Source organism: Tamandua tetradactyla, chromosome 2 (assembly GCF_023851605.1).
Source record: "Tamandua tetradactyla isolate mTamTet1 chromosome 2, mTamTet1.pri, whole genome shotgun sequence".
Classification (NCBI taxonomy): domain Eukaryota; kingdom Metazoa; phylum Chordata; class Mammalia; order Pilosa; family Myrmecophagidae; genus Tamandua; species Tamandua tetradactyla.
The window spans coordinates 36,498,915-36,525,258 of NC_135328.1; the positions used below are offsets into that span (position 1 = coordinate 36,498,915).

At 38.1% G+C, this 26,344-nt stretch overlaps 1 protein-coding gene across 1 annotated transcript in view; it reads left to right on the forward strand.

Annotated features, from left to right (window-relative positions):
• The window catches only part of C5 (complement C5), a 115,577-nt gene extending 91,337 nt beyond the window's left edge, over window positions 1–24,240 (forward strand). Inside the window, exons 34-41 of the mRNA XM_077143278.1 lie at window positions 4,058–4,160; window positions 4,518–4,592; window positions 4,696–4,801; window positions 6,606–6,689; window positions 7,585–7,674; window positions 9,866–9,949; window positions 23,018–23,156; window positions 23,702–24,240. Coding sequence (XP_076999393.1) covers window positions 4,058–4,160; window positions 4,518–4,592; window positions 4,696–4,801; window positions 6,606–6,689; window positions 7,585–7,674; window positions 9,866–9,949; window positions 23,018–23,156; window positions 23,702–23,840 — 820 coding nt within the window. The 3' untranslated portion in view covers window positions 23,841–24,240. The remainder of the gene's footprint in view (window positions 1–4,057; window positions 4,161–4,517; window positions 4,593–4,695; window positions 4,802–6,605; window positions 6,690–7,584; window positions 7,675–9,865; window positions 9,950–23,017; window positions 23,157–23,701) is intronic.
• Window positions 24,241–26,344: the final 2,104 nt, after the last annotated feature.

Sequence of the window (26,344 nt, forward strand, 5' to 3'; positions counted from 1 at the left end):
AGAGCTTCTGGAGATTTCCAAAACTCAGACCTCATCCCCAGAGGCCATTCTAATGGTAGCCAGGGTTAAAAACCCCTTATTCTAAACCCTCTAATCACAGAGACCCTAAATTGGCCACCATTTGGTTTCCTATTGCTGCTACAACAAATTACCACAAACTTAATGGCTCAAATTGATTATCTTACAGCTCTTGAGGGCAGTTCTCAAGTCGAGGTGTCAACAGGGCTGCATTCCTTCTGGAGGCTCCAGGGAGAATCTATTTCCTTGCCCTTTCTAGCCTCCTGAGGCTGCCTGCATTCCTTGGCTTCTGGCCCCTTCCTCCATTTTAAAAGTCAGTGCTGTAGCATATTCCAATCTCTCTCCCTTTTTCTGACTCTGACCCCTGCTTTCACAGTCACATCTCCTCCTTCTCCTTGAGATTCTTAACTTAGTTACATCTACAAAGTCTTTTTTGCCATGTAAAGTAACATATTTACAAGTTCCAGTGATTAAGATGTGGGCATCTTTGGTGGGGAGGCGGCACTATTCTGCTTACCACAATCACCATGCTGACATGTCTATGCAAGCGCAGGTTCTTGAAAATATGAATATATTTTTTACCTTAGCAGTCACACAATGAATCAGCTAATGGCTGAGCCACAACTAAAACATAGGCCTTTTCACTCTTCTTACCATTACCCCTCAATCCCTCCTGTTGTGTTGTAGTCCCTTAAATTTGTATTTTCATAACAGTGATTACTATGGCTGATCTATTTGCCATTTCTATTTATAATCACACATGTTGCCAAAGCACTCAGTGTGGATACCTTAGAAGTTCCATAGGGTTGTGCAACAGATTAGAACTGAAAAACACTACAGGGATGATATAGAAATCCCCTTATTTTAGAAATAAAGAACTGAGACTTGAAGAGGTAAGAAAACCTGCCTGGTTCTCACAGAGTTAGAGGCAGAGCTGGGGCCTAACACCCTGGACCCTGGGAGACCAGTCTACTATCTAAGCAATCTCATTCAATCAGTGTAATCTGAGATGGCCAATTCCTAGAAACAGCAAATTGTTTCCCACTGCCTCCCTTCCAGATGCTTTCCAGCTGTGTTTGTGGTCCCTAGCCTGATTTCTCTCAGGATTCATTCACTGCTCAGTAGGCTTGTAATGCCTACTTCTTTCCTTGGCCAGTTTCCCCTTTCTATTCCCCCTTTTTAGTTTCCTAGGCTGCTTCAAAGCAATACCATGACATGGGTTCAGCTTAAACAATGGGAATTTTTTGCTTATGGTTAGAGTCCTTTTGAAAATGTGCAAATCAAGGCAACATCAAGGCAATGCTTTCTTCCAAAGATGGGCTAAAGGTGATACTTGGCTCCTCTGACACATGGCAAGGTGCATGGTGACATCTGCTGGTGTCTCCTGTCTCTTCTGGATTTCACTGATTTTAGCTTCTTGCCACTGTGACTCTCTCTCTCTCTCTCTCTCTCTCTCTATTCATTCCACTTAAGAAGGACTCCAGTAATAACATTAAGCCCCATCCTGAATGAGGTTGGTCATACTTTAACTGAAGTAACCTCATCAAAAGATCCTACTTATAATGGATTACACCCACAGGAATGAATGAGATTTAAGAACATATTTTGGGGGTACATACAGCTTTAAACCATCACACCCCTCAAACACCTTCCTCATTCCCTGACGTCTTTCCATGACATCTGCCTTTCTCAGACAATTTTCTTCCTCCTCTTGAGCACCCACCTGCAGGAGGAAGGAGGGTGGTCACAGTCATTGTTGTTCAGTCCATAAGGTCTGTCATGGGAAGATGTGATCAGACTTGATGTGGGCAAAGCTAGAATCAATGCCTGAGACTCTACACAGAGGTGCATAGAGTCAACATAAGGAAGGCCTCTCTGATAGTGGACTGGGAAACCTGTGTGGTAGCCTCTACCATAAAATATTCAAGTAACCTTCAGCAAACCAGCTTACTACCCTGGGCCTCTTCTGTCAAGCAAGGATATTGGACTATCTCATCTGAAAATGTCTTCCAGTTCTAATTTTCCACAACTCTGCTCTACATAGAAAGGCTCTTATCAAAAACTCATTCATTCAACTTCATTGACAGGAGGCTTAGTTCCAGATTGTTCATAAACAAAGGAGAGCAAATAGAGATGCAATGTTGACTATTCCATCCTTCGGTTTTTACAAACTTGAGACAGCATGTTTATAAAAAGCCGGATGGAATATGCTTTTGGCTCAGTGACACTAAAGTTAAGTTGGGTAAATTCCAAAAAGTAAACGTGTAGATTTTTTTTCATGTAAAAATCTCTTTCCCTTCAAATACTCTGTCTCGTGCTTTAAAATGCCAGCATGCAATTTCTGTGCCCAGAGGATCTCTTTCGTGTATTTAGCTTTTTACAACCTCTTTATTGTACTCATTTAAAAAGGGAAAAAAGGATTTCATTTCTCTCCTTCTCCCAGAACTAAATGCCTTTGGGGAAGATTGCTGTCTTTGGCAGCAGGCAAAGAGCTTCTTGAAAGGAACGTTTCTGTTCCTAGGTTGAAACAGTCCCCATGGCAACTAGTCATCAAGGCTTTAGCAACCTTTTCATAGACAACTCCACTCGGGAGGCCCTTTTCCATCCTGTTGACAGAGTATTTGCATCTGTGAGCAAGAGCTTTCTGCTTCTGGTGCCACTCACCCATTCAACAGAGGAGATGTTCAGATGTCATGTTATAGTTCCTTGATGCCTTATATTTTGTTCTAAATGCTAATTTGTTGAAGAATGGGGTTACATTTTTATGATTAAGAGATTTTATGATACTTTTAATTATGACCAATATTACATTTAAAACATCTAATAGGATCTGCTTTATATAGGCTCAAAAGGTGTGATTGAGGAAAAAATATCCCCTGCTATCTCACCAATACACATATCTTTCATTTCACGAATACTCAGCTCTTTAGGTCAGATCAGTTCATTTTCCCCTTGTAAATCTGTCTTCCCAATTTCTTCCTCAATCCTGACTGCTCTTCCAAGCTCCTCTATCAGATGCTAACTGCCTAGACAAATGAGGCTGGTACCTGATATTCAGCCTTTACAGAACCATACTCACCCTCACTCTGCACTTCCCCCTGTCCCTTCTAAAATCCCAATCTGCCTTCTTTAAAATTCTCCAACTCTGCCTTTTGGTAGCACCACGCCTCTACCACCTAAAACCAAAGCCTTGGTTTATAAAGATATAAAGATAAATTGTAAAAATGTCTAAACAATTAATTTTTAAAATAAGAGAATGAACTCTATAAAAAGGATATGATTTGTGAAACTTCCTCAGCAGAACAGGGATAAAACCCATGTTTACTGCTTCCTCATTTCAGTGGTCTTTTCCCTCCCACAAAAACAAAACAAAACAAAACAAAAAATTACCATTTTACTTCCTTGACCTTTCTCTTTAAATTTCCACCAGCACAGTTCCTAGAAAAAGAAATGCCCTTGAAACACTTTTTTAAATAATAAAGTATCTATTGTGACCATTGTGAGAAAAGCATGGAGAGGAAAAGAGGTCATTTAAAGTCTAACCATCCATGGAGAAAAGCTGTTAACATTTTAGTGTATTTTTTCCAGTCTTTTCCTGGACATGTTAATTGAGTCTCTTTCTAATATACAACTAATTTGCTTCTTTGACTATGTTCCATTAGACACAGAACTAGAGTGAGACACAAAAGACCTAGATTCTTGCAGCTCTGTCATAGAGCTAGCCCTGTGCCTTCCTCTCATCCTCAGTTTCCTGAGGATGTTAACTGAGTACTTGAACTGGATAGCATTTATACAATACACCTCTCAGCACCTGAATAGTAATACATGATATTATCAGTCAAGCGAGCGAAGGGTTAGGATAGATAACTCCAACATCTCTTGTAACTCTAAAATTCAAAGACTGTAATGCAAAAATTACAGAGGGGTAAATAAGTAGAGAATTAAATTTAAAAATTAAAGCCTACTAATGAATAGGGTCTTTTCTTAAAAAATCTTTCACGTTTGTTTATTCCATTTTCTAATCTCTAATTTATTTTAGTTACAAGCCCAGCAGGAAAGAATCTGCATCTGGATCCTCCCATGCAGTGATGGATATCTCGCTGCCCACTGGAATCAGTGCAAACTCAGAAGACTTAAAAGCTGTAAATGTTTTCTTTTAAATATTGTTGTGAATGCTTGGTTTTCTTGTCTGCATTATTTTACAGGTAGTTATTTCCTTTCATTTTGCTATGCAACTGTCATAATATCACCCAGAGCATTCCATGCAAACCAACCATCTACCTACGTTTTGATTTTTCAAAATGAAGTGGGGATATACTTGCATGGTCTGAAAAATGTGAACGCATATGCCAGTGTGTTTAGACTTTCTCAAGAAGAGGAACTGTTCTACAACTTCTCTGAATCCACACTCCTCTAATCTAACACTCTGTTAACTGGTGAATGCATTTGAACAAATAGATAATAAAATCAAGTTCAAGTTTTTCTCTTTCCTCCCTTAGCTTGTCGAAGGAGTGGATCAACTATTAGCTGATTACCAAATCAAAGATGGACATGTTATTCTGCAACTGAATTCAGTAAGTTCTGCCTCCCCATTGTTCCTTTACAGTTGCCATACAAAATTATAGGTTAACATATTGTGAGTCTTCTCTCCCGTGATTTTCTTAAATCTTCAAACAGATTCCCTCCAGTAATTTCCTTTGTGTCCGATTCCGGATATTTGAACTTTTTCAAGTTGGATTTCTGAGTCCTGCTACTTTCACAGTATATGAATACCACAGACCAGGTAATCAACTTTACTCTACAGTTTCTTCATAAGACCATATTCTTTATAGATCTTTTAAAAATCTACTAGAGGCTAGTTTTCTATGTTATATATTGCCTCTCTCAGGACTTACTCTTCACAAAATTATGAAATCCCAACATGAAAATACAAACTACTGTGCAACTTTGAACAAAATCATTTTACTTCTCTGGTCCTCAGTTTCTTTATTTTTAAAGTAATTAGATTTGATTACTCCCAACTTAAAAATTCTTTGCCTCAGGTTTATCTTTAGTGTACATTTTCAGTATCCATTGCATCTCTCCTTTTTTTGATGAGCCCATTTACCCTCCTGTTTCTTTACTCCTCAAGTCAATTTCTACCCCATCTATATTCTCAACACATTTTATTGATAGTTCTATTATAGCATTTGTCACATTGCATTGTAATTATTTGTTTACATGTCTTTCTCACCAACCCCAGATAGTATCTTCATCTTCATGTCCCTAATATTTAACATAGTATCAGGTACAAAAATGTGTACTCAGTAAATGTTTGTTGACTTAAAGACCCCACATTTGATCACTCAGCCATTTCTGAGAATGTTAAATGATTGGAGAGATCTTTGGTTCACAAGGCAGCCTTTTCTACCTTGGACAGTTCTACTTGTTAGAAAAGTCTTATATTGAACCAAGTTCTGGCACCCATTCATTCTAGTTTTATCTTCTGAAATCATATAGAACAAACGTAACCCATCTTCCCCTTGATATATATGCAGTTTTTCTTCTCTTCTCCAGCCTAAATAATTACAATTCTTTCAGTAGATCTTCATGTAACTTTTATTTTCCTCTCATTCATGGGAGCATCAAATATTTTCATCCCAAGAAAATGAATAATAAACAGTCAAATTTCAAGCACGTAACTAAGATGATAAGGGGAGATCATTTTCAGGATAGAGGGGCCCCTTCCAGGAGAGCCAACACATATCACCTTCTCCAGATAAACATAAAGCCACCTCTGCCCTCTTTCATGTCAACCTGAATAAACTGTACTTTCAAACCATCAATTTTCTAATAGTTGTTTAATCCTTATTGCTCAGCAAATGTTACAAGTTAAGGCATCTCATTAATTATACCACTGTTTTTCTATAAGAGAGACATCATATATGTTACAAATATTTTCCCAGCTCTTCTTTTTTTTCCCCAGCTATTCTCTTTTGACTTTGTCTTTTTAATGCAGAAATTTTCACTTTTTAAATATAATCTGGTCTTTTATGACTTCTGGGTCTCACATCTTAGAAAGACTTTCCCCAAACCAAGGTTATTTTTTAATTACATTTTCTAGCCCTTATGTAGTTATTTTTACCTTTAAATCTTGTATCTGTTCCAGAATTTATGCTGGTATAGGGAATGAGGTAAGAATTCCTCTTTATTATTTTCCAAATAGCTAGCCAATTGTTCCAATTCCATTTACTGAATTATCCCTCTTGTCTGGAGGGCCTATTAACAGCAGTCTGGTCGACAATAGAGCATTGTAACGGCTGACCAAAGAGTCAGCTGGACAGGGGATGATTTTAAAGTCCATTCGCATAGCATGGTGAATAGTAGGAAAATTTGAAAGTTAGTGGAGAGTGTGACAGTGCTAACTTAGTTCCATCTCAAGCTCAATATGCAAGGTTAGGAAAGTAATATAACCTCCTTGGGGCTTAGCTATGAGAGGAATGGTTTGGAATAGGCGATCTCTGAGACCCCAGGTAATGGACTCACCAACTAGTAAATGTGTTGTGCAGCAATCAACCACTTCTCTTAACATGCTTTCATTGCCACAGATAAAAAGTGCACCATGTTTTATAACCCCTTCCATGCCAAACTTCAGAAAGTCTGTGAAGGAGCAACATGCCGATGTGTAGAAGGTAAGCTTCATTTAATGTGTTTAGGCTGCATTCTTGTTGCAATCAAACACTATAATCCTAGGGGAAAGCTATTTGCAAAACTGTTTGGTTTTTTTTTTCTCAGAAATAAGAATGAAATCTCGATTAATTGAGAATTTTATAGCTACTTATCTGCAACTTCTGAGTGCCCTGATAGTTTAAACTATCAGTGGCAGAAACCACCACCCAGCCTGTTGTTGATAGCATAGGGAGAACATGATCTGAATATTAACAGAATATTTTACTTTTCACCTGGTCTTTTTAACATAACAGGACCACAGCCTAAGGGAACAGAGGCTCAGAATTGAACTACATGCTCCCCTTTCTTTCACTTTATTCTTCCCAGTTAATGGAATTCTCTATTTATTAACCAGTTCCATTCAGTCTTTAAAATTTAAGGTAGTCTTCTTGGCCAAGAAAAAACATCCAGAACTGACTAATAATCAGTAACTGGTTCTATGTGGGTCTGGATTGTTTTAGTTTTAGTTTTTGAAATCCTTAATATATACACATTTCCCAAATACTCATTGCAACTTCGTACCGCTTTAAATCTGTCAAATTATCATTTTGGGTCCTACAAGGGATACCTGACTTCTGAGCATACTCATGATGGAAGAATTTCCCCCTTTCTTTGAGAGAAGCATATCAATCTCTAAAGACTGAAACGTGAACAATGCTGGGGAGTGAGCACCCTGTCTAAGAATGTCTTCTGTTTAAAATTTTGGTTTTGTGTTGCTTATTTGTTTTGTTTTGTTTTTGCTTTATGTAATATTTCACTTGATGGAATGACCCAGGGCTCATAGGAAACCTCTACTCCAAAAGACAATGTCTGCTTCCTTACATTAACCTAACTTCTACGATTTTTCACAAAATCCAGCTGACTGTGGACAAATGCAAAAAGAATTGGATCTAACAATTTCTGCAGATACTAGGAAACAAACGGCATGTAAAGCAGAGATTGCATATGGTAAGTTCAAACATTTGATATATAGTTCCATTAAACATGAAATTTATGAATGCATTTTCAATTAGAAGGATCAAAAATTTTACATAGTGATTATATGGACACAACATTTCATGTGTTCCCTCGAAGGAAAGTGCAATCAATTTTCAGCATTTACATGCAATGTTGTTTATCCTTCAGTAAAGAAATGTGATTTTCATTAAAGCAATAGGAAAGACATACACACTCAACCAAGACACTTTACCCCAATAGATCCCTGGGAATTACAGACACTAAAACATATTCACAGGGAGCATTTAAGATTTCAGTGTCATATTCTTTCAGTTGATTCAGCAGAGGCGGAGGGGTCTTTTGAGTCTGGATTTTTAAAAACTCTCTTCAAAAGCACTGTAATAATATAATTTACTAAATAATTTTTAATGTATGCAGAATTACAATCCATGTTTAGGACTGTCCTTTTCTAAAGAAGAAACTCCCTCTGGTTGCCCAGATGCCCAAGTACAGTAGCAGTCTGTCTCAAGTTCCTGATACAATTAGTTGTTTTGCTTTGTATCCAGTTTCTGATGTTTATTTCTGGCTTTTTTTTTTCTTTTGAGATAGCTCTTGAGAGAGAACATTTGAGATAACACTATCTCAAATCCTTTCTTAAAAATTATAAGGAAAAAAATTGGTAAGGTATTATTTTTTTTTTTTTTTTTTTTTTTTAAGGAAGGAAAGACAGAGAAGGAAGGAAGGGAGGAAGAAAGGGAAACATTTTTAAACATTTTCTTGTTTTATTATATTTTGTTTGTTTGTTTTGTTTTTTACATGGGCTGGGGCCGGGAATCGAACCGGGGTCCTCCGGCACGGCAGGCAAGCACTCTTGCCCGCTGAGCCACCGCGGCCCGCCCGGTAAGGTATTATTTATAAATAAATAAATAAACTACAGTTGATTAGCACTTTGAAGTTTACCAACTGTTTTCATGTAGTTTCTCATTTTAGCCCTACAAGAACTCTTCAAAGTTACAGAGGGTTATCACTATTTTACTAATAAAGAAACTGGTTCCAAGAGATTAAATAATTTGCTCAGTGTCACTCAGTAAGTAATAGGATTAGGATGCGTTCTGGTGTCTAGTATTATCTCCGTCATATTACACCGAATTTCCTTAATGGGAACACAGTTATCAGAATGAATTTAGTATGGTTAATAAATGCAATCTGGATTTATTTTTCCCAAGTGGTTTGTTCTGGAGACTACAGATTGATACTGGAATAACAGAACAGAAACAAGATAAAAGAGATCTCTCTCCCCATCCATGCCCACATAGTACATTCCCCATGTCCACGAAAAAGACTTATAAACCTGAAATTGAGGACATTTTAAAATCCATTTTAAGCCATTAATTTACACAGCGTTTTGGTTCTGACAGAATAGTTTATTTCTATCTATCTATCTATCTTATCCATCTAATCCTGGGAATCTCCTAGACTCAGAATATCTCAAAAATGACAAACCTTTTAATTCCTTCACTTCGACCACATCAAAAACAAAAGTAAAAGGGAACTTTTCTCAGGCCACCTAAAAGGAATGGGTCCTTTCACACTGTTCATTCCAGAGGTGAGGTCATACACACCATAGATAAAACACTGACGCCTGAACGAAGAGAAAGCAGGGGTGGGGGGTGGGTCGTGTCAGATAGCTACCAATCCAAGCAAGGATGAGTAAGACAACAAGACTCCTATTAAGAACCAATGATCAAAGTCATTGCGGGTATATGAGGAAACAAGGGAAGGGAACAAAGGGGCTCCCCCAGTGGCCACGTAAAGGAGATGAAATAGGCTCTTCAAAGAAAGAGCCTGTGTCACTTCACCCACCACCTGTGGGCACGTCGCCGCCAAACTTAAAGGATCAGTATCTGAAATTCGTAGCTAACGATGGTTTATTTGGCATGTTCATTTTACGTGCTTGTGTTTTTATTTACATGTTTTTTATTTACGTGACTCGTCCTAATCAACAGTGGCCATAGCTAAGGTAGACTGAGAGGTCAAATCAGATAAAGGGGATTTGGGAAGACTCCTTGGAAGAAATAAAATCTGCCTCAGGGTGCCCATGATAGCTTGCCAGATTTCATTTCTCATTTGTTTGACAAATTTTGGCTTTTATTAGACATGGCATTAGTGGTATTAAGCATGAATCATTTTGGTTTTTTACTAGCTTATAAAGTTAAAATCACATCCATCACTGAAGAAAATGTTTTTGTCAAGTACACCGCAACTCTCTTGGACATCTACAAAGCTGGTGAGAATCCATTCATTCTTTCTTTCAACAAATATTTAGTACTTACTATGTGCCAGGCATTATATTAGACACAGTGGATGTAATTGGAATAGGACAGCCAGGGTTCTAGCCTTCATAAAGCTGATATTCTACTTGGGGAGATAGGTGTTTGTTTGTTTGCTTGTTTGTTTTTTGAAGAAAATGGGCAGACAAATTACAAATCGTAATAAATATTTCATGTGAAATAGACATGGGAACCCATGGGGCAAACTTCTCCAGTGTGATGACAGTTAACCTCTTTCAGGAGATGATATTAGGAATTAGCCATTCTGAAAAGGCGACAGAGGGAACAGAATATGCAAAGTCCCTGAGGCAGAAAAGAACCTGGCTCCATTAGGGAACTGAAATAACGTCAGTGAGTGACTGGACTGTAATGAGTGAGGGAGAGACTAGTGTGAGATGAAGCTGCAGAGAGAGGCAGGAGCTGGGTCATGCAAGGTTTTGAAGAGCATGATGACAAATATGGATTTTATTCCAGAAATCCAAAAGGAAGCTAATTAAAAGGTTTAGGTAGACAAGTAAGATGATATGATTTATGCTTTTTAAAGATCATTCTGGCTTCTATTAGAGGGGACAAGAATAGAAATAGGAAAACCAGTTAAGGGCACCTACAAAGTGCAAAGTCTTGGTTTGGATGCCATGTCACATACATGGAGAGTTTTAACAACTGATATAATAAAATGAATTAATATGTTTAAAAAAAAGACAAAATTTTAAAATATTTCCCTTTTATTCTCTAAGTAAATTATGCTATAAATATTATTAAACTGTTTCCCAAATAATATAAATTATAACACAAATGATTCACAAAATCATTCTGATCATTCCAAATAAGTTTTTAACTCTTAGAAATTGTCAGTGTGATCTTTGTTTAACTCACTACATAATGCCCCTGTTTGAGCCTTCATTCAACAACAAGGAACCACATCAAATTCTTCCAGTTTTGTCTCTATTGAATTGATGGTTATTATATGACCTATAGTTTCAATAAATAATTTCTCCTGGTGGCAACAATATTATTCCTTGTACAGAACCTTCTCTTAGTTTCTGCAAAATTAGCAGTAATTGCATTCAGAATGTGTCTATTCCTTATGACAATGTCTGACACTTTTATGTATTCAATATATCTCTATTATCAAGTAAATCATGAAAATATTTTGTTGAAATGTCATATTAAGTTTTCCTGATTTTCTTAATTTGTATTCCCCTTCATTTCTCTGAATTTTACAATCATTTGACAAGATTTCAGGATTTACAAATGTTAAAAAACAAAAGTTCATTATATTTTTACTTTTGCATTAAAAACAAAAACATCTTCATAAAATTACTTTTTCTTTTAAATTCATATTTTATTTCAAAGGCATGTCGTATTTCTTCACTTCAGAAGCTCTTGTATCATTTTCATAGTTCCCTTTACTTATTATCATAGAATAAATTTTATATTTTATTCATTAATCTGTCAGCTTATTAAAGCTGAAATATTTTTTGTTGCACAGCTAATAATAGTATTGCCATATTGCTGAACCATCATAGCCCAAACAATAAAGGATATATATATTTCCTCTTCTAAGTGTTTACTCTATTTCACAATGTCTATCAAAGTGGATCTACCAATATTGAAAGAATTTCCAAGCTGACTTTGCAGTTCTAGTACTACTGACTGCCCTTCAAAATCCAATATTTGTATAGTTTTCATTATTGCAATTTTTCAGCTCTTTGGATTATTAAATCTATCTAGATTTATTAGTTGTATGGTAGTAAATACAAATTTACAAAGACGACATTTAAAGTGATTAGCTTGGCTTGTACCTTTAATTGATTTATCCAGGGACAACTGAACCGATGATTTGGTCAACACCAAATAGAAATATCTGGGAATTTCAAATTATTTGTTGAAGCCCCATATTTTTCCATAGCATTCTATTTGCATTAATGCGATGTTCATATAAACAACTTTCATTGAATCCTTTAGTCTCAGACTCAACAAAATAGTTTGGTATTATTTGATATGATTTTGTTATTCCTTTCAGTGCCTGGGGATCAACAAAAGCCATTAAACCGTTTTCAATTCTGCATTTTACATAATCTAAAACACTTTTTATATGAAATAGTTATACTTTTCATTGAATTTGTACCTTTTACCTTATTTACATTTTCCAAAAAGCTGCTTTCTCATTTCAGTAGATACAAATTTTGTAATAAATAGTACCATAAATCTAAATTGCAACAATATATGCACACTGATATTTTTCTCTTTTAAAATGCTATTAAATATTTCAAGTTTGAAAATGCTTGATTATTTTTTTTAACTATAAACAGTTTAATCTGAATTATGCCGACACTGTTGAATTTTCATCAAGGACATAGTTTCCAGGGCAATATCTGCTGAGCTTAAATAGAAATAGAAAACTTGATCAGTTTTCTACAGAACATTGTTAACTGGCTCTCCTCACCCCCTTATTTTAATTTCCAATCATATTGGAATCCTTCCCAGTTACATTTTATAACACTGTCTTAATGTAACTTTGTCTAACAAGCTCCATTTCTCTGGATTACCATTTGCAGAGCTAGATTTTATCGTGAACATTTAATTCAACCCATCTTGAGGTCACAATACATTTTTCCTCGTGCTGCATTTCTCCTTACTTTTTTGTTTGTTTGTTTTGTGGGGTTTTTTCTATTGTGAAATATATCTACAAAAAAGCAATAAATTGCCACGTACATTTTAACAAGTAGTTATACAACAAATTTCAAAGTTTGGTATTGGTTACAGTTCCATGATCTTTTTTTTTTTTTCTTCTAGCTGCTCCAAGACACTGGAGACCAAAAGAAATATCAATATAATGATTCAGCAGTCATACTCGTTTGTTGAATCCTACCTTCTCTGTTATACTCCTCCTTCTCTTTAAATAACATATATACATAGAGGCAATTAATTTTGAAGTATTTTGCTACAATTAATTGTAGAACAGATTTAAGAGTTTGGTATGGGTTATAATTCCACAATTTTAGGCTTTTATTTCCAGCTGCTCTAGGTACTGGCAACTGAAAGAAATATCAGTATAATGATTTAGCACTCATACTCAAACCTGACCTTCTCTATATAACTCCAACATCACCTTTGATCTTTCTCCCACTCTTTAGATGCATTTAGACTATGACCATTCTAACTTTTTCATGTTGAAAGGGGCTGTCAATAATGTAGGATGGGGGATAAAACTAATTGATGTTCTGGAAAGGCTGACCTCTCTGAATTTCAGGACTTATCTGGTCCAGGGACCCATCTGGAGGTTGTAGGTTTTGGAAAGTTACCCTAGTGCATGGAACCTTTGTAGAATCTTATATAATGTCCTAGGTGTTCTTTAGGATTGGCAGGAATGGTTTTGGTTGGGGTTTGGCAAGTTATGACAGGTAGCAATGTCTAACTGAAGCACATAAGAGTGACCTCCAGTCTAGCCTCTCGAGTCTATTTGAACTCTCTCAGCCACTGATAATTTATTTGTTACACTTCTTTTCCCCCTTTTTATCAAGATGGCATTGTCGATCCCACGGTGCCAGGGCAGGCTCATCACTGGGCGTTACTTCCCATCCCGCCAGGGAAACTGGTATCACTTGATGTCATGTCCCACATAATGGGGAGGGCAATGGTTTCTCTTGAAGAATTGGGCTTAGAGAGAGAGAGGCCACGTCTGAGCAACAAAAGAGGTCCTCTGGAGGTGACTCCTAAGCATACCTGTAGATAAGCTAAGCTTCTCCGCTACATACATAAGCTTCACAAGAGCAAGCCTCAAGATCAAGGGCTTGGCCTATTGATTTGTGTGTCCCTAATGTTTGTTCCAGTATATGGGGCTTCCATGGTGGTAAAGTTTAATAGCTCCATAATTTTTCTTCCATCCCTCAAGGAACTTTGCCAATACTTTTTGATTATCTGCTTAATATTCTCTGGGATGTATCCAGGCAGTACATTCAGCTATATAGGATTAAAGGCTCTCATTCTTATTTTTGGGCTCCCTGTGTTTGTATCGTTTAAATATTTATCCAGACAGGTTGAGGTAGATTACGTGCTACAGAAAATTTAGGTCTGGATATAATAAAACTTTCTTCCTTTGGTCTCAAGGAGTAGGTGAAGTTCTAAAATACATGCAATACCTTCCTTATCCCTATATTCTGAATTACCTTAATCCCTACCCAACCAGTTTCATTCTTGTCTCTGAATATCAAGTTATACATAAAATTTTAGATAATTTCATCATTCCCAAGAGGAAGAATAAATCTCACCAAATAAAAACCCAAACCTCCCCATAACTCTTATCCCTCCCTCCATTACGTACCCCTGGTATTGCTGCAGTACTGTTGATGTTTTCCTGTTAAACAAAGCCTATAGCATGCAATAACATTTTCCCTCTATACCCTGAAGTTATAAACTTTTTGTACAAGATTTGGACCTTTGCAGTAGTTCATGCAAGAACTTATTTGTATTTGGAGTATTAATTGGTGGGACATATGAGTCTATACAACACTTTTCAATCATGTTCATCCTCAATATGGTAATTTTACATATAGACCCACTAGTGAACTGCCTTCACTTCTATCTATTCCCTTACAATTAAGTTCAACCTCATTAGCTAAACTTTTCACCCATCTCAAGCTTCCATGTATCTCTAGGTCCCCTTTATTCTGTATTATAAGCCTCTGATTTTACATTTACCATGGTCATAAAAGTGGAATCATACAGTATCTATCCTTTTGTGTCTGGCTTATTTCACTCAGCATTATGTCCTCAAGGCTTATCCATCTTGTCATGTGGTTCAGGATGTCATTTTTGTCTTATGCTGCATAATATTCCATTGTCTGTGTATACCACATTTTATTAATCCACTTGTCTGTTGATGGGCACTTGGATTGTTTCCATCTTTTAGTGATTGTGAATAGTGCTGCTATTGAACATTGGTGTTCAAATCTCTGTTTGTGTCACTGCTTTCAGCTTTTCTGTGGATATACTGAGTTGTGTATTGCTGGGTCATAGGGCAACTTGATATTTAGATTTCTGAGGAACTAACAGATGTCTTCCATAGCAGCTGTACCATTATACATTCCCACCAGCAATGCATAAGTGTCCCAGTTTCTCCACATCCTCTCCAATATTTGTAGTTTCCTGTTTTTTTAATAGCAGCCATTCTAATAGGTGTGAGGTTGTATCTCATTTCCCTTAGAACCAATGAGAATGAGCATCTCTTCATGTGCTTTTAAGCCATCTGTATTTGCTCTTCAGAAAAATGTCTATTCATATCTCTAGCCCACTTTATATTTGGGTCGCTTGTACTTTTGCTATAGAGTTGTATAGTTTATTTATGTATATAGGATAACAAATCTTTATCCAATGTATGATTTCCAAATATTTTCTCACATTGAGTTGGCTGCCTTTTCACCTTTTTTGACAGTCTTTTGAGGCATAAAAGCATTTGATTTTGAGGCGTTCCCACTTATCTGTTTTTTCTTCATACCTTGTGCTGTGGGTGTAAAGTTTAGGAAGCTAACTCCTATTACTAGGTCTTGAAGATGTTTCCCTACATTTTCTTCTAGGAACTTTAAGGTACTGGTTCTTATATTTAGATGTCTGAACTAATTTAAGTTAATTTTTGCACAGGATGCAAAGTAAGTGTCCTCTTTCATTCTTGGCTATTGACAACCAGTTCTCCCATGCCCATTTATTGAAAAGACTCTTTTGTCCCAGTTCAGTAGATTTGGGGGCTTTGTCAAAAATCAGTTTACCATAGATTTTGTTGTCTATTTCTGTGCTCTCAGTTCTATTCCATTGATCAAAAGTTGTATCTTTATGCCAGTACCATACTGTTTTGACCTCTATGGCTTTATAATCAGTTTTAAAACCAGGGAGTGTTAATCCTTCCACTTCATTCTTCATTTTTAGGATGCTTTTAGCTATTTGGGGTTTCTTTTCCTTCCAGATGAATTTGGTAACTAGCTTTTCCAAATCTTCAAAGTAGGTTGTTGGTATTTTGATTGGTACTGCATTGAATCTGTAGATCAATTTGGTTAGAATTGACATCTTAACTACATTTAACCTTCCAGTCCATGAACAGGGAATGTCTTTTTACCTAATTAGATCTTCTTTGATTTCTTTTAGCAATGTTATGTAGTTTTCTGTGTACAAGTCCTTTACATCCCTAGATAAGTTCATTCCTAGATACCCGATTTTTTTCAGTTGCTATTTTGAATGGAATTTTTTCCTAATTGACTTCTTGGTTAGGTCATTGCTTGTGTATAAAAATGTTATGATTTTTGCACATTAATTTATATCCCACCACCTTGCTGAATTTGTTTAGTAGCTCAAGTAAATTGTTGTAGATTTCTCAGGATTTTCCAAGTATAGTATCATGTCATCTGCAAATGGTGAAAGTTTTATTTCTTCCTTTCCAATTTGGATGCCTTTTATTTCTTTTTCCTGCCTGATTACTCTTGCTAGAACTTCTAATACAATGTTGAATAGTGGTGACAGTGGGCATCCTTGTCTCATTCCCAATCTTAGGGGGAAAGCTTTCAGTCTCTCTCCATTGAGTGTGATGCTGGCTATGGGTTTTTCATATATGCCTTTTATCACACTGAAGAAGTTACCTTTGTTTCCTATCTTTTGAAGTGTTTTGTCAGAAAAGGATGTTGAATTTTGTGGAATGCTTTTTCAGCATCAATCAAGATGATTATATGATTTTTTCCTTTCAAATTCTTAATGTGCTGTTTTACATTAACTGATTCTCTTGTGTTGAACCATCCTTGCACACTGTATAAACCCCACTTGATCATGGTGTATAATTCTTTTACTGTGCTGTTGGATTCAAATTGTTAATATTTTGTTGAGAATTTTTGCATCTATGTTCACTAGGGAGATCGGTCTGTAGTTTTCCTTTCTTGTAGCGTCTTTAACCGGTTTTGGTAAGTAACATTAGTTTCATAAAATGAATTAGGTAGTGTTCCTTTTTTCTCAATTTTTTGGAAAGGTTTGAGTAGGATTGGAGTTAGTTCTTTTTTTTGAATATTTGATAAAATTCTCCAGTGAAGCCATCTGGCCCTGAGCTTTTCTTTGTAGGAAGATTTTTGATGACTGTTTGAATCTCTACTTCTGATAGGCTTGTTGAGATCTTCTATTTCTGAGTTGGTGTATCTTGTTTGTGTGCTTCCAGGAATTTGTCCATTTCATCTAAGTTGTCTAGTTTGTTGACATATAGTTGTTCATAGTATCCCTTATGATGTTTTATATTTCTTCAGGGTCTGTAGTAATAACCCCCCTCATTTCTGATTTTGTTTAATTGCATCCTCTCTCATTTTTTCTTTGTCAGCCATGCTAGTGCCCTATTGATTTTATTGATTTTCTCAAAGAACCAACTTTTGGTTTTATTGATTCTATTGTTCTTTTTTTCTCCCATTCATTTAACTCTGCTTTAATCTTTGTTATTCCTCTTCTTCTATTTGCTTTGGGATTAGCTTGCTGTTCTTTCTCCAGTTCCTCCGGGTGAGCAGTTAAGTCCTCGATTTATGCTCTTTCTTCTTTTTTAATGTAGGCATTTAGGGCAAGAAATTTCCCTCTCAGCACAGCCTTTGCTGCATCCCATAAGTTCTTATATTTTGTATTCTTATTTTCATTCACCTCCAGATAGCTACCAATTTCTCTAGCAATTTCTTCTTTGGCCCACTCATTGTCTAAGAGTATGTTATTTAATCTCCATATATTTGTGAAAGTTCTCTGTTCTTTGGTGGTTATTGATTTCCAGCTTTACTCTACTGTGATCAGAGAAAGTGCTTTGAATAATTTCAATGTTTTTAAATTTATAAAGAGCTGTTTTCTGTGGCAGCATGTGATCTATCCTGGAGAACATTCCATGAGTACTAGAGAAGAATGTATATCCTGCTTTTTTGGGGTGTAACAACCTATATATGTCTGTTAGGACTAATTCATTTATCAAATTGTTTGAGTACTCTATTTCCTTTGTGATCCTCTGTCTGGTTGTTCTGTTTATAGAGGAGAGTGGTGTATTGAAATCTCCTGCTATTATTGTTGAAACATCTATTGCTGCCTTCAGTTTTGCCAATGTCTGTCTCACATACTTTGGAACTCCTCAATTGGGAGCATAGACATTTATGATTGCTCTTTCTTCTTGGTGAGTTGTCCCTTTTACTAATATATAGTGTCCTTCTTTGTCTCTTATGATGTGTTTGCATTTAAAGTCTATTTTGTCCTATATTAGTATAGCTACTCCTGCTTTCTTTTGTTTACAGCTTGCATGGAACATCTTTTTCCATCCTTTCACTTTCAATCTATTTGTATCCTTGTGTCTCTGATGAGCCTCTTGTAAGCAGCATATAGCTGGATTATATTTCTTAATCCATTCTGCCAATCTGTATCTTTTAATTGGTAAGTTTCATTCATTAACACTCAAAGTTATTCTTGTGATGGCATTTCTTGAATCCACCATCTTATCCTTTGATTTTTATTTGTCAGATCTGTATGTCCTTTTCTTCTTTCCCTTTTTATCCTTTAGGTTATGCTTATTGGTACTTTTCAATTCTGTGTCCTCCTCCAGATCTCTCTCTCCTGTCTTTTTTTTTTTCCCAGCCAGCTAATCTCCCTTTAGTATTTCTTGTAGAGCTGGTCTCTTGTTGACATATTCTCTCAGCCTTTGTCTGTAAAAATTTTAATCTCTCCCTCAGCTTTTAAGAAATTCTTGGCCAGATGTCTTTTTTGGAATCAAGTATATCATACCACTGCCTTCTTGCCTCTATAGTGTCAGTTGAGTAGTCCAAATTCAGTCTTATGTGGTTTCCCTTGTATATAGTAAATTGTTTTTTTCCCTTGCCGCCTTTAGGATTTTCTGCTTCTCTTCAATATTTGACAGACTGATTAGTATGTATCTTGGGGTAGGCCTATTTAGATTTATCCTGGAGTTCACTGGACTTCTTTGATTTGCATATTTATGTCTTTTATAAAGATTGGGAAGTTTCCCCCCATTATATCCTCAACTAATCTTCCTAGCCCTTTTCTCTTCTATTCTCCTTCTGGGATGTTGATGATTCTCATATATGTGTGCTTTGTTTTGTCCATCATTTCCCTAGATCTGATTCAAATTTTTTCATCGTTTTTGTCATTTACTTTGTGTGTTCAAAATCAGTTACCCTGTCCTCTCTCTCACTTATTCTTTTTTCTGCCTGTTCATATCTGCTGTTGCATGTCTCTAGTATATTTCTTATTTGATCTAAAGCATCTTTCACTCTGTGATACCTGCTATTTTTCTACTTATTCTTTCAAATTCCTCTATATTCTCTTTTAGTGTCTTCTTGATCTCCTTTATGTCATTAGCCATCCCATTGATCTTAATTAGTAAAACTATGTGAACATCTTTGATTAGTTCTTCCAAAGTCTGTGTCTCCTCCAATGTTTTAATTTGGTCATTAGTCTGGGCTGTATCTTTTTGCATCTTCACACGGTTAGTGATCTTCTGGTATCTTTGCAACATGTAAATATCTTGATAGAGTTACTTTGGATGTAGGTTTCTTCAGGAGTCTAAGGCTTTGTATTTGCAGGAGAGGTGTGGAGCAGGATGTGGGGCGTGGAGAGAGGCACAACAGTGTAGTGACAGGTTGAGGTGCAGGTATATGCACAGGGTGGGGACTCTACACTGGTGCTTGTAAGGGTGGGGTGCAGGTCACAAGGTTGTGAACATGCAATGCGGGGGGTCATGGGGGCGAGGTGCATCTCAGGCAGGTTTGAGAGCACAAAAGCAGGATGCAGTATGGGGAACACAGTGGTAGGACACAGCTGGAGGCAGGTGGGGGCTGGTATGTGGGCAGGATGTGGGTGGGCGTGTGAAGCATGTAGGTCATGGGTGTCAGGGTATAGGGTACAGAAGTTGGGGCACAGGTGTGCCCTTCCACAGGGGGAGGGATCCTGGGGCACCAGGATGTGGATGCATGAGTGTGTAGGGGCAGGGCACAGGTTTCGGAGGTTGTGGGTTGTGTGTCAGGGGTGGGTGATGACGGGTAGGTGGGGCCCTGGTGCAGGTGCAGGGGTGGGAGTGGGGTAGGGGTGCCTGCTGGTGCAGGGCGGAGGCTGTAAGCACAGATGTGCCCGAAAGCAGTTGCCAGGTGTGGGAGAAGGGCACTTGTGCCGTGGGGTGGGGCAAAGGTGGGCATGTGTGCGGGACGGAGCGGGGGTGCAGGGGTCAAGAGGTCTGTTCATGGGTACGTGGGTGCCTGGCAGGGAGGATGTGGCTGTGTCACTGTGTGGATCTGGGGGACAGGGCCCTGATGTGCATGTGGGCAGAGCTCGGGGCAGTGGGGTGGGATTGTGCCTGCATGGAGTGGGGACAGGTATGGCCTGGATGCACACGTCAGCACTTGCCCAGAGCTGAGGAGATGTGGCATGAGTTTGAGCGTGGGAATGGCCTCTGGAGGGTCAGATACTGATGTGCATGTGCCCAGAACTCAGGGGGGCCTGCTGGGGTCGAGCGACTATATGGGCTGGGTGCGGATGTGGCCTGGATATGAAGGCGAGCACCTGTAGCCTGGATGCGCAAGTGACGGCCTGCAGGGAGCAGGAAGGGAGGGGGGGTTGAGGGGCTGGCCACAGGTAGGGTATGCGGGGTCTCAGGAGGGGCAGGGCGAGACTGTGTGCTGGGGTGGGGGAGATGGGTCAGGTTGGAATAGGCTTGCGCATGCAGGGAGGGGATGGGGTGGAGTGTGGGGGCAGGGATGGGAGGGGAGGGGATCAGGGCACGGGTGTTGGGGCGCGGAGAGGGAGGCAGGTGATGGGGTTCAAGTGTGTGGGTGTAGGGGGAGTTGCCGGTGGTGGGGGTGGGGGGGTGTGTGCACATGAGGGTAGGGGGTTGAAGAAACACTGCTTGGCTTACTTCCTTGTTCCAGTCTCTGTGCACTCCTGAGGGCCAGGTATGCTTGATTATTTTTAACCATCACTAAAATTAAAAATTCTAATAACACTTTCTGACTTGTATTTGCTTTATCAACACTCTGACAAGAATTTTTCTTGTTTCAAATGTTCCACTGTATGAAACTGATTTGTGATATTCTTTTACATTTTTCCTCATTGAAGATCACAAATTTTCTTTTTTTCAACTATGATTGCTATTCTGATGAGATATGTAGATGTCGAGCACTTTCTGCTTTCCACAATCCAACTTTTGAACACTATTTGCATCCGACGTTCACATTACAAGCAATAATAAGCCATGCTGTTTTTACTGAAATAATTCAGTACTTTTCATTATAGAAATACAGATTAATCATTTTATTTTGTATGGTTCTGTAAAGCATCAAAAGACATTCCAGATGGTCCTAATTTCTGCACAGCATTAGATGATCCCCAAGCTGCAATTCTTTATTAATATAATTTTTTCTTTGTTCTTCTATAGATCCCAAAGATTCATGTTTATATTTAAGAGAAAATGTTAAGAAATTTATGCATAATGTATTATCTACTCATTTTACACATTCATTTTTAATATTTATTATAAATTTTAGATGTATAACTATCAAAACACTACACATTTACTGCTTGCACAAGAATTGCTCCAAACTAACAATAAACCAAAATTAAAAACTAAACTAGGGCAGTGCAACGGTGGCTCAGTGGCAGAGTTCTTGCCTGCCATGCTGGAGACCTGGGTTTGATTCCCGGAGCCTGCCCATCCCCCCCCCCCAAAAAAAAACCTATTTAGAATCAAGGGTAACTATGTAGTTTGAGAGTAATGAAAAATTGGTGTTTCTCCTAAAGCACATGGTGCTTAGAGTGAATGAGACTATATAAGTGAAAAAAAGAAGCTGCATATTCTTTCTTCTTTTGAATATGTTTTAATTTTACCCATAACAAAACAATTTTTAAATAATAGGGCCCCATGCAGCCCCACTGCTTACCATGATATGGGGCTGAATTGGCAGTGATGCTGGGAATGCTGCTCAGATGGAAGACCATGTATTAATGGTCATCGGGACAGCCTCAGAAAATTAGCTTGAACTAATGTGTGTAATTAGAATTAATATTACTTAATTAAATTTTACCTTTTACAGTTACTGTTGCATACCAATTGGTTCAGAAGTTTTCCAGTATTTTAATAATCAGCATGATGCTACCAGAGCTTCATAGGTAGATATCAGTTCTGAATATACAATAATGAATCAGATACAGTACCTGCCTTGGGAAGCTTCCAGGCTAGCTGGGGAGGCAGACATGAGGAGTGAAACATTGTAAGAGAATTCAAGTATAATGGGAGCAAGGGGAAGGGGGTGAGATTTTTTGACCAAGAGGATCAAGGCATATTTACTAGATCTGTGCAGACTGAAGATAGGTTTAAAAATGAGTAGAAATGCAACAGGCTGACATAGGGAGGGATGAATTACAGGCAAGGCAATCAGCTTCTTGGCTACTTCTGAGTTCTTTGAGAAGGCCAATTATTCTTAAAACTTTCCAAGTTTTCACACTTTGCATTTTTCTACAAAATTGTCTATTGCCAGCAACCAAATATTTTTACATTTTGCCCTTTAACACGTAGAAAGTAATATTATTCAACTACAGAGAAATTATTTTAATTCCTGGTTCTACAAGAATAATAATAACAAACACTTAGCTATTGCTTACTGTGGGGTCATACAAATATCCTAAGCATTTTCATATATTAACCATTTAATCTCACATTAGTTCCATGAGGTAGGTTTTAATATCATGCCCATTTTTCAGATGAGGAGTCTGAGCCCCTGTACAGAGCGTATAAGTCATACGCCAAGGGCCACACAACTAGGAGACGGCAGAAATGGGATTTAACCCAAGGAGTCTGTCTCCAGAGTCTGCTGTCTTAAACACATGGACATTGCTGCTCACCAACAGCCATTAACTTCTGAAAAAATTTTACACTGATTTGTAAATATCCATCAGGAACCTGAAATCATGAGAAAATCCATAATTGCAACATTAAAATATTCTTGTGATAACCTTACTTGTGCATCTTTCAGGAGGAGCTGCTGCTGAGAAAGACTCCCAAGTCACCTTTATTAAAAAGATTTCCTGTTCTAACGCCGACCTGGAACAAGGAAAACAGTATTTAGTTATGGGTAAAGAAGCCCTCCAGATAAAATACCATTTCAGTTTCAAGTAAGTCACCACAATTTCAGGGATTGTGATTTTCCCTCCAAAGCAGAGTGCATTTTATTCTGAAATATACTATATATTTTCCATGTGTCCTGCTTTTAACAAAAAGCCATTACATGCAAATGTGAAATAATATGAATTAAAACAAAGGACGATGTCAAACAGCAACTGATTGATGAAGCAACTGGGTGACTAAGTCTGATGAGCCTGGGTGCTCATCTGACCTCTCTGACCACCACTATCTCCTCCTCAGCTGATCTCATGCTGCTCTGTTTCTAAAAGTGGAACATGTTTAAATAAGCATTTATTATTCTTTAAAAAAAAAAAAAGAGACTTTTAAATAGATGCTGTTGCTGCCGTTAGCCAAGGGAGCCCCACGCAGCTTCACTGTCCCTCAGGGGTTTGTGAAACTTTCCTGGGAGATGGTGGTCTAGAGAAGTTTGGCTGACAGCCTGACCTCCAGCTCCCTGAACATAAGAAATCAAATACGGTCTTTCTTTATCTATGGCCATAATCGCAAACACACATTTTCATTTTATTCTTGATAGGTACATCTACCCTTTAGATTCCTCGACCTGGATTGAATATTGGCCTATGGATGCATCATGTTCATCGTGTCAAGTTTTCTTAGCTAATTTAGATGAGTTTGCTGAAGACATCTTTTTAAATGGCTGTGAAAATGCCTGAAGAAGTTCAGCAGCATACAATATTCACCTGTGGGTTTCTGTTGCCATTTCTGTGTGTATGCGTGTGTCTGTGCGTCACATTCACAGCTGATCTTATTTGGTAAACTCACTTTACTTAGAATTAATTGCACTTGCTTTTATTAAGGAACAATTTTAAGAGCTGTAACTTGCTAAAATAACATGGCCTTGGGGGCCATGGAGGCAGATACTCCAAAGTTATTGGACACCAGAAGCATTGAATTGGAACACCTCCTAAAACCACCCACCCACCCAGGAATGTCTGTCGGAGCCAAAAGAACAGGCCTACTGAAATGTAGTATCTTACAAAAACATGGCCTTTCCTTGAAAGAAAACACCAAGGAACAGAAAACTGATCATTAAAGCCTGACTTTACTTTCAAAGTGAGCTTAAAAGCGTGTTATTTTATGCTAGGTCAGCTTCAACAGCACAAAGACAGGCGAAGTGAGAGCGGTGGAGAAAAGTGGAAAGCCTGCAGTCTGAGAAGGCCTAACCTCAGCGCTTTCAGCAAACTGAGAAGGAGGGAGAATTTGTCTTTGTCTCCTCCACCTTCCATCACTCTCTGATGGGAGATTTCTCTGCACCCCTTTCTTTCCTCTCAGCACATATTCATTTCCCCAGCACCTTGCTTTTTCCAATAATTTCTATACTGGAAAGCAGGTTCCAGTGCAGCAACTTGGTGAAAAAGAAAAGCTGAAGGGGATATCAGGAGACCCTGGTTTACTTCAAATCAAGTTCTTTCCTGAGCCTCTGTCTGAGCTTTGTAAATAAGGTGTATTAGTTAGGGTTCACAAGAGAAACAGAATCAACAGGAAACAGTGCCAAATATAAAATGTATATAAGTGTCTCACGTGACCGTGGGAATGCAGAGTCCAAAAGCTGTAGGACAGGCTGTGAAGCCAGTGATTCCAGTGGAGGGTCTGGGCAAACTCCGCAGGAAAGTCTCGCCGACTAAAGCAGGAAGAGAGCCTGTCTCTTCTGAATCCTCCTTAAAAGGCTTCCAGTGATTCGATTAAGCATCACTCATTAAAGAAGACACTCCCCTTGGCTGATTACAAATTGAATCAGCTGTGGATGTAGCCAATGTGCTCATGATTTAATTCTATGAAATGTCCTCACAGCAAAAGACAGGCCAGCACTTGCCCAACCAAACAGGTACCACCACCTGGCCAAGTTGACACATGAACTTGACCATGACACAAGGATTTATTACAAGAGGTTAAGTGACCTTTTTTTTTAGCACTTTAAATCTTACAAATGAGTTCTCACATTTGTTCATTTAATATCTCAAGAATATCATGAGGTACAGGAATTTTTATTATCCCCATTTTAAGAAAAGTGAGGCTCAGGAAAGGGAAGTAATTTTCCCAGCTAGTAGGGGGTAAAATCGGAGATCAAACTTCAAGGCTCACTACCCCATCACACTGCTTTCCAGTTTTTTTTCTATGACTAAAGCAGGTAGTGTTGGAGTTTCTTAGAAATAGTTTAACCCACACCACTGCAGTATCTATCACAAGGAAACATGAAAATAAGCTTTGGATATAATGTTAACAGTGACTGAAATGCATTCCCTTTTGAAAAATCTGATTTGGAGCAAGAAAAAAAAATACCTGCCTTTTATCAGTTAGGTAGAACCATATATGGCCTTTCAGTGTGATTCTTGAGAAACAGTAAGATTTTCCACTTCTAAGAAATAAGAATTTTTTTATGTCAGAATTCATCGTATGTCATTGTAGGCACTCCCTTGGCAAAAACAACCAACTTGTCCAATATGCCCAAGCTGTCTGCCAGTGAGGGTGAGGGGACTCCCTCCTCCAGAGCAGGACTTCTAGTGTCTCCTGTCACCTTTCTGCTGAACTCAGGGTGGAAAGAACCACTGAAGCTGCTCCAGGGGCGTCAAAGTGTCTGAGCTGCTTTGATGCATCTCCCTGAGCACTTTGCAAATGCTGATCAGTCTCAGGTCAGGCCACAGTGGCCTAATGAACCCACAGTGCAGTTGAATTTTCAAACCTCGAAGCAGGCAGTTATGCACTTAAACATCACTTCTGAGTAGGACTTTCTCTGACTTTCCAAACGAGCCTGGGACCCTTTTCTCAACATCCTCTAGCACCCTGCACTTCTCCTCCAAGGCTGTTGTGCACTTGTAATTAATTACTTAATCACATGTAATTAAGTGCAGCTTCCTGACTACACTATGAGCTCCGTTTGGGCTTTTGTGGTATTTTATTCATCCCTATCTATGTCTTGTGTCTGGCACAGTGCCTACCATATTATAGGGACTTAATAAAGTTTTGAGGCATGATTAATCAAAGGAATGTAGGGAATCAGAAGACCTGTGTTCTAGTCTTGGCTTTCCCCCTAATTGGCAGTGATTTGGAACAAGCCTCTTAATCTGTTGGATTGTCTATGAAACAAGGGAGTCGAACACATTTTTTTTATCTGTAGCTCTAAGATGTGAAACAGAGAACAAAAACAAATGGCGTGCAA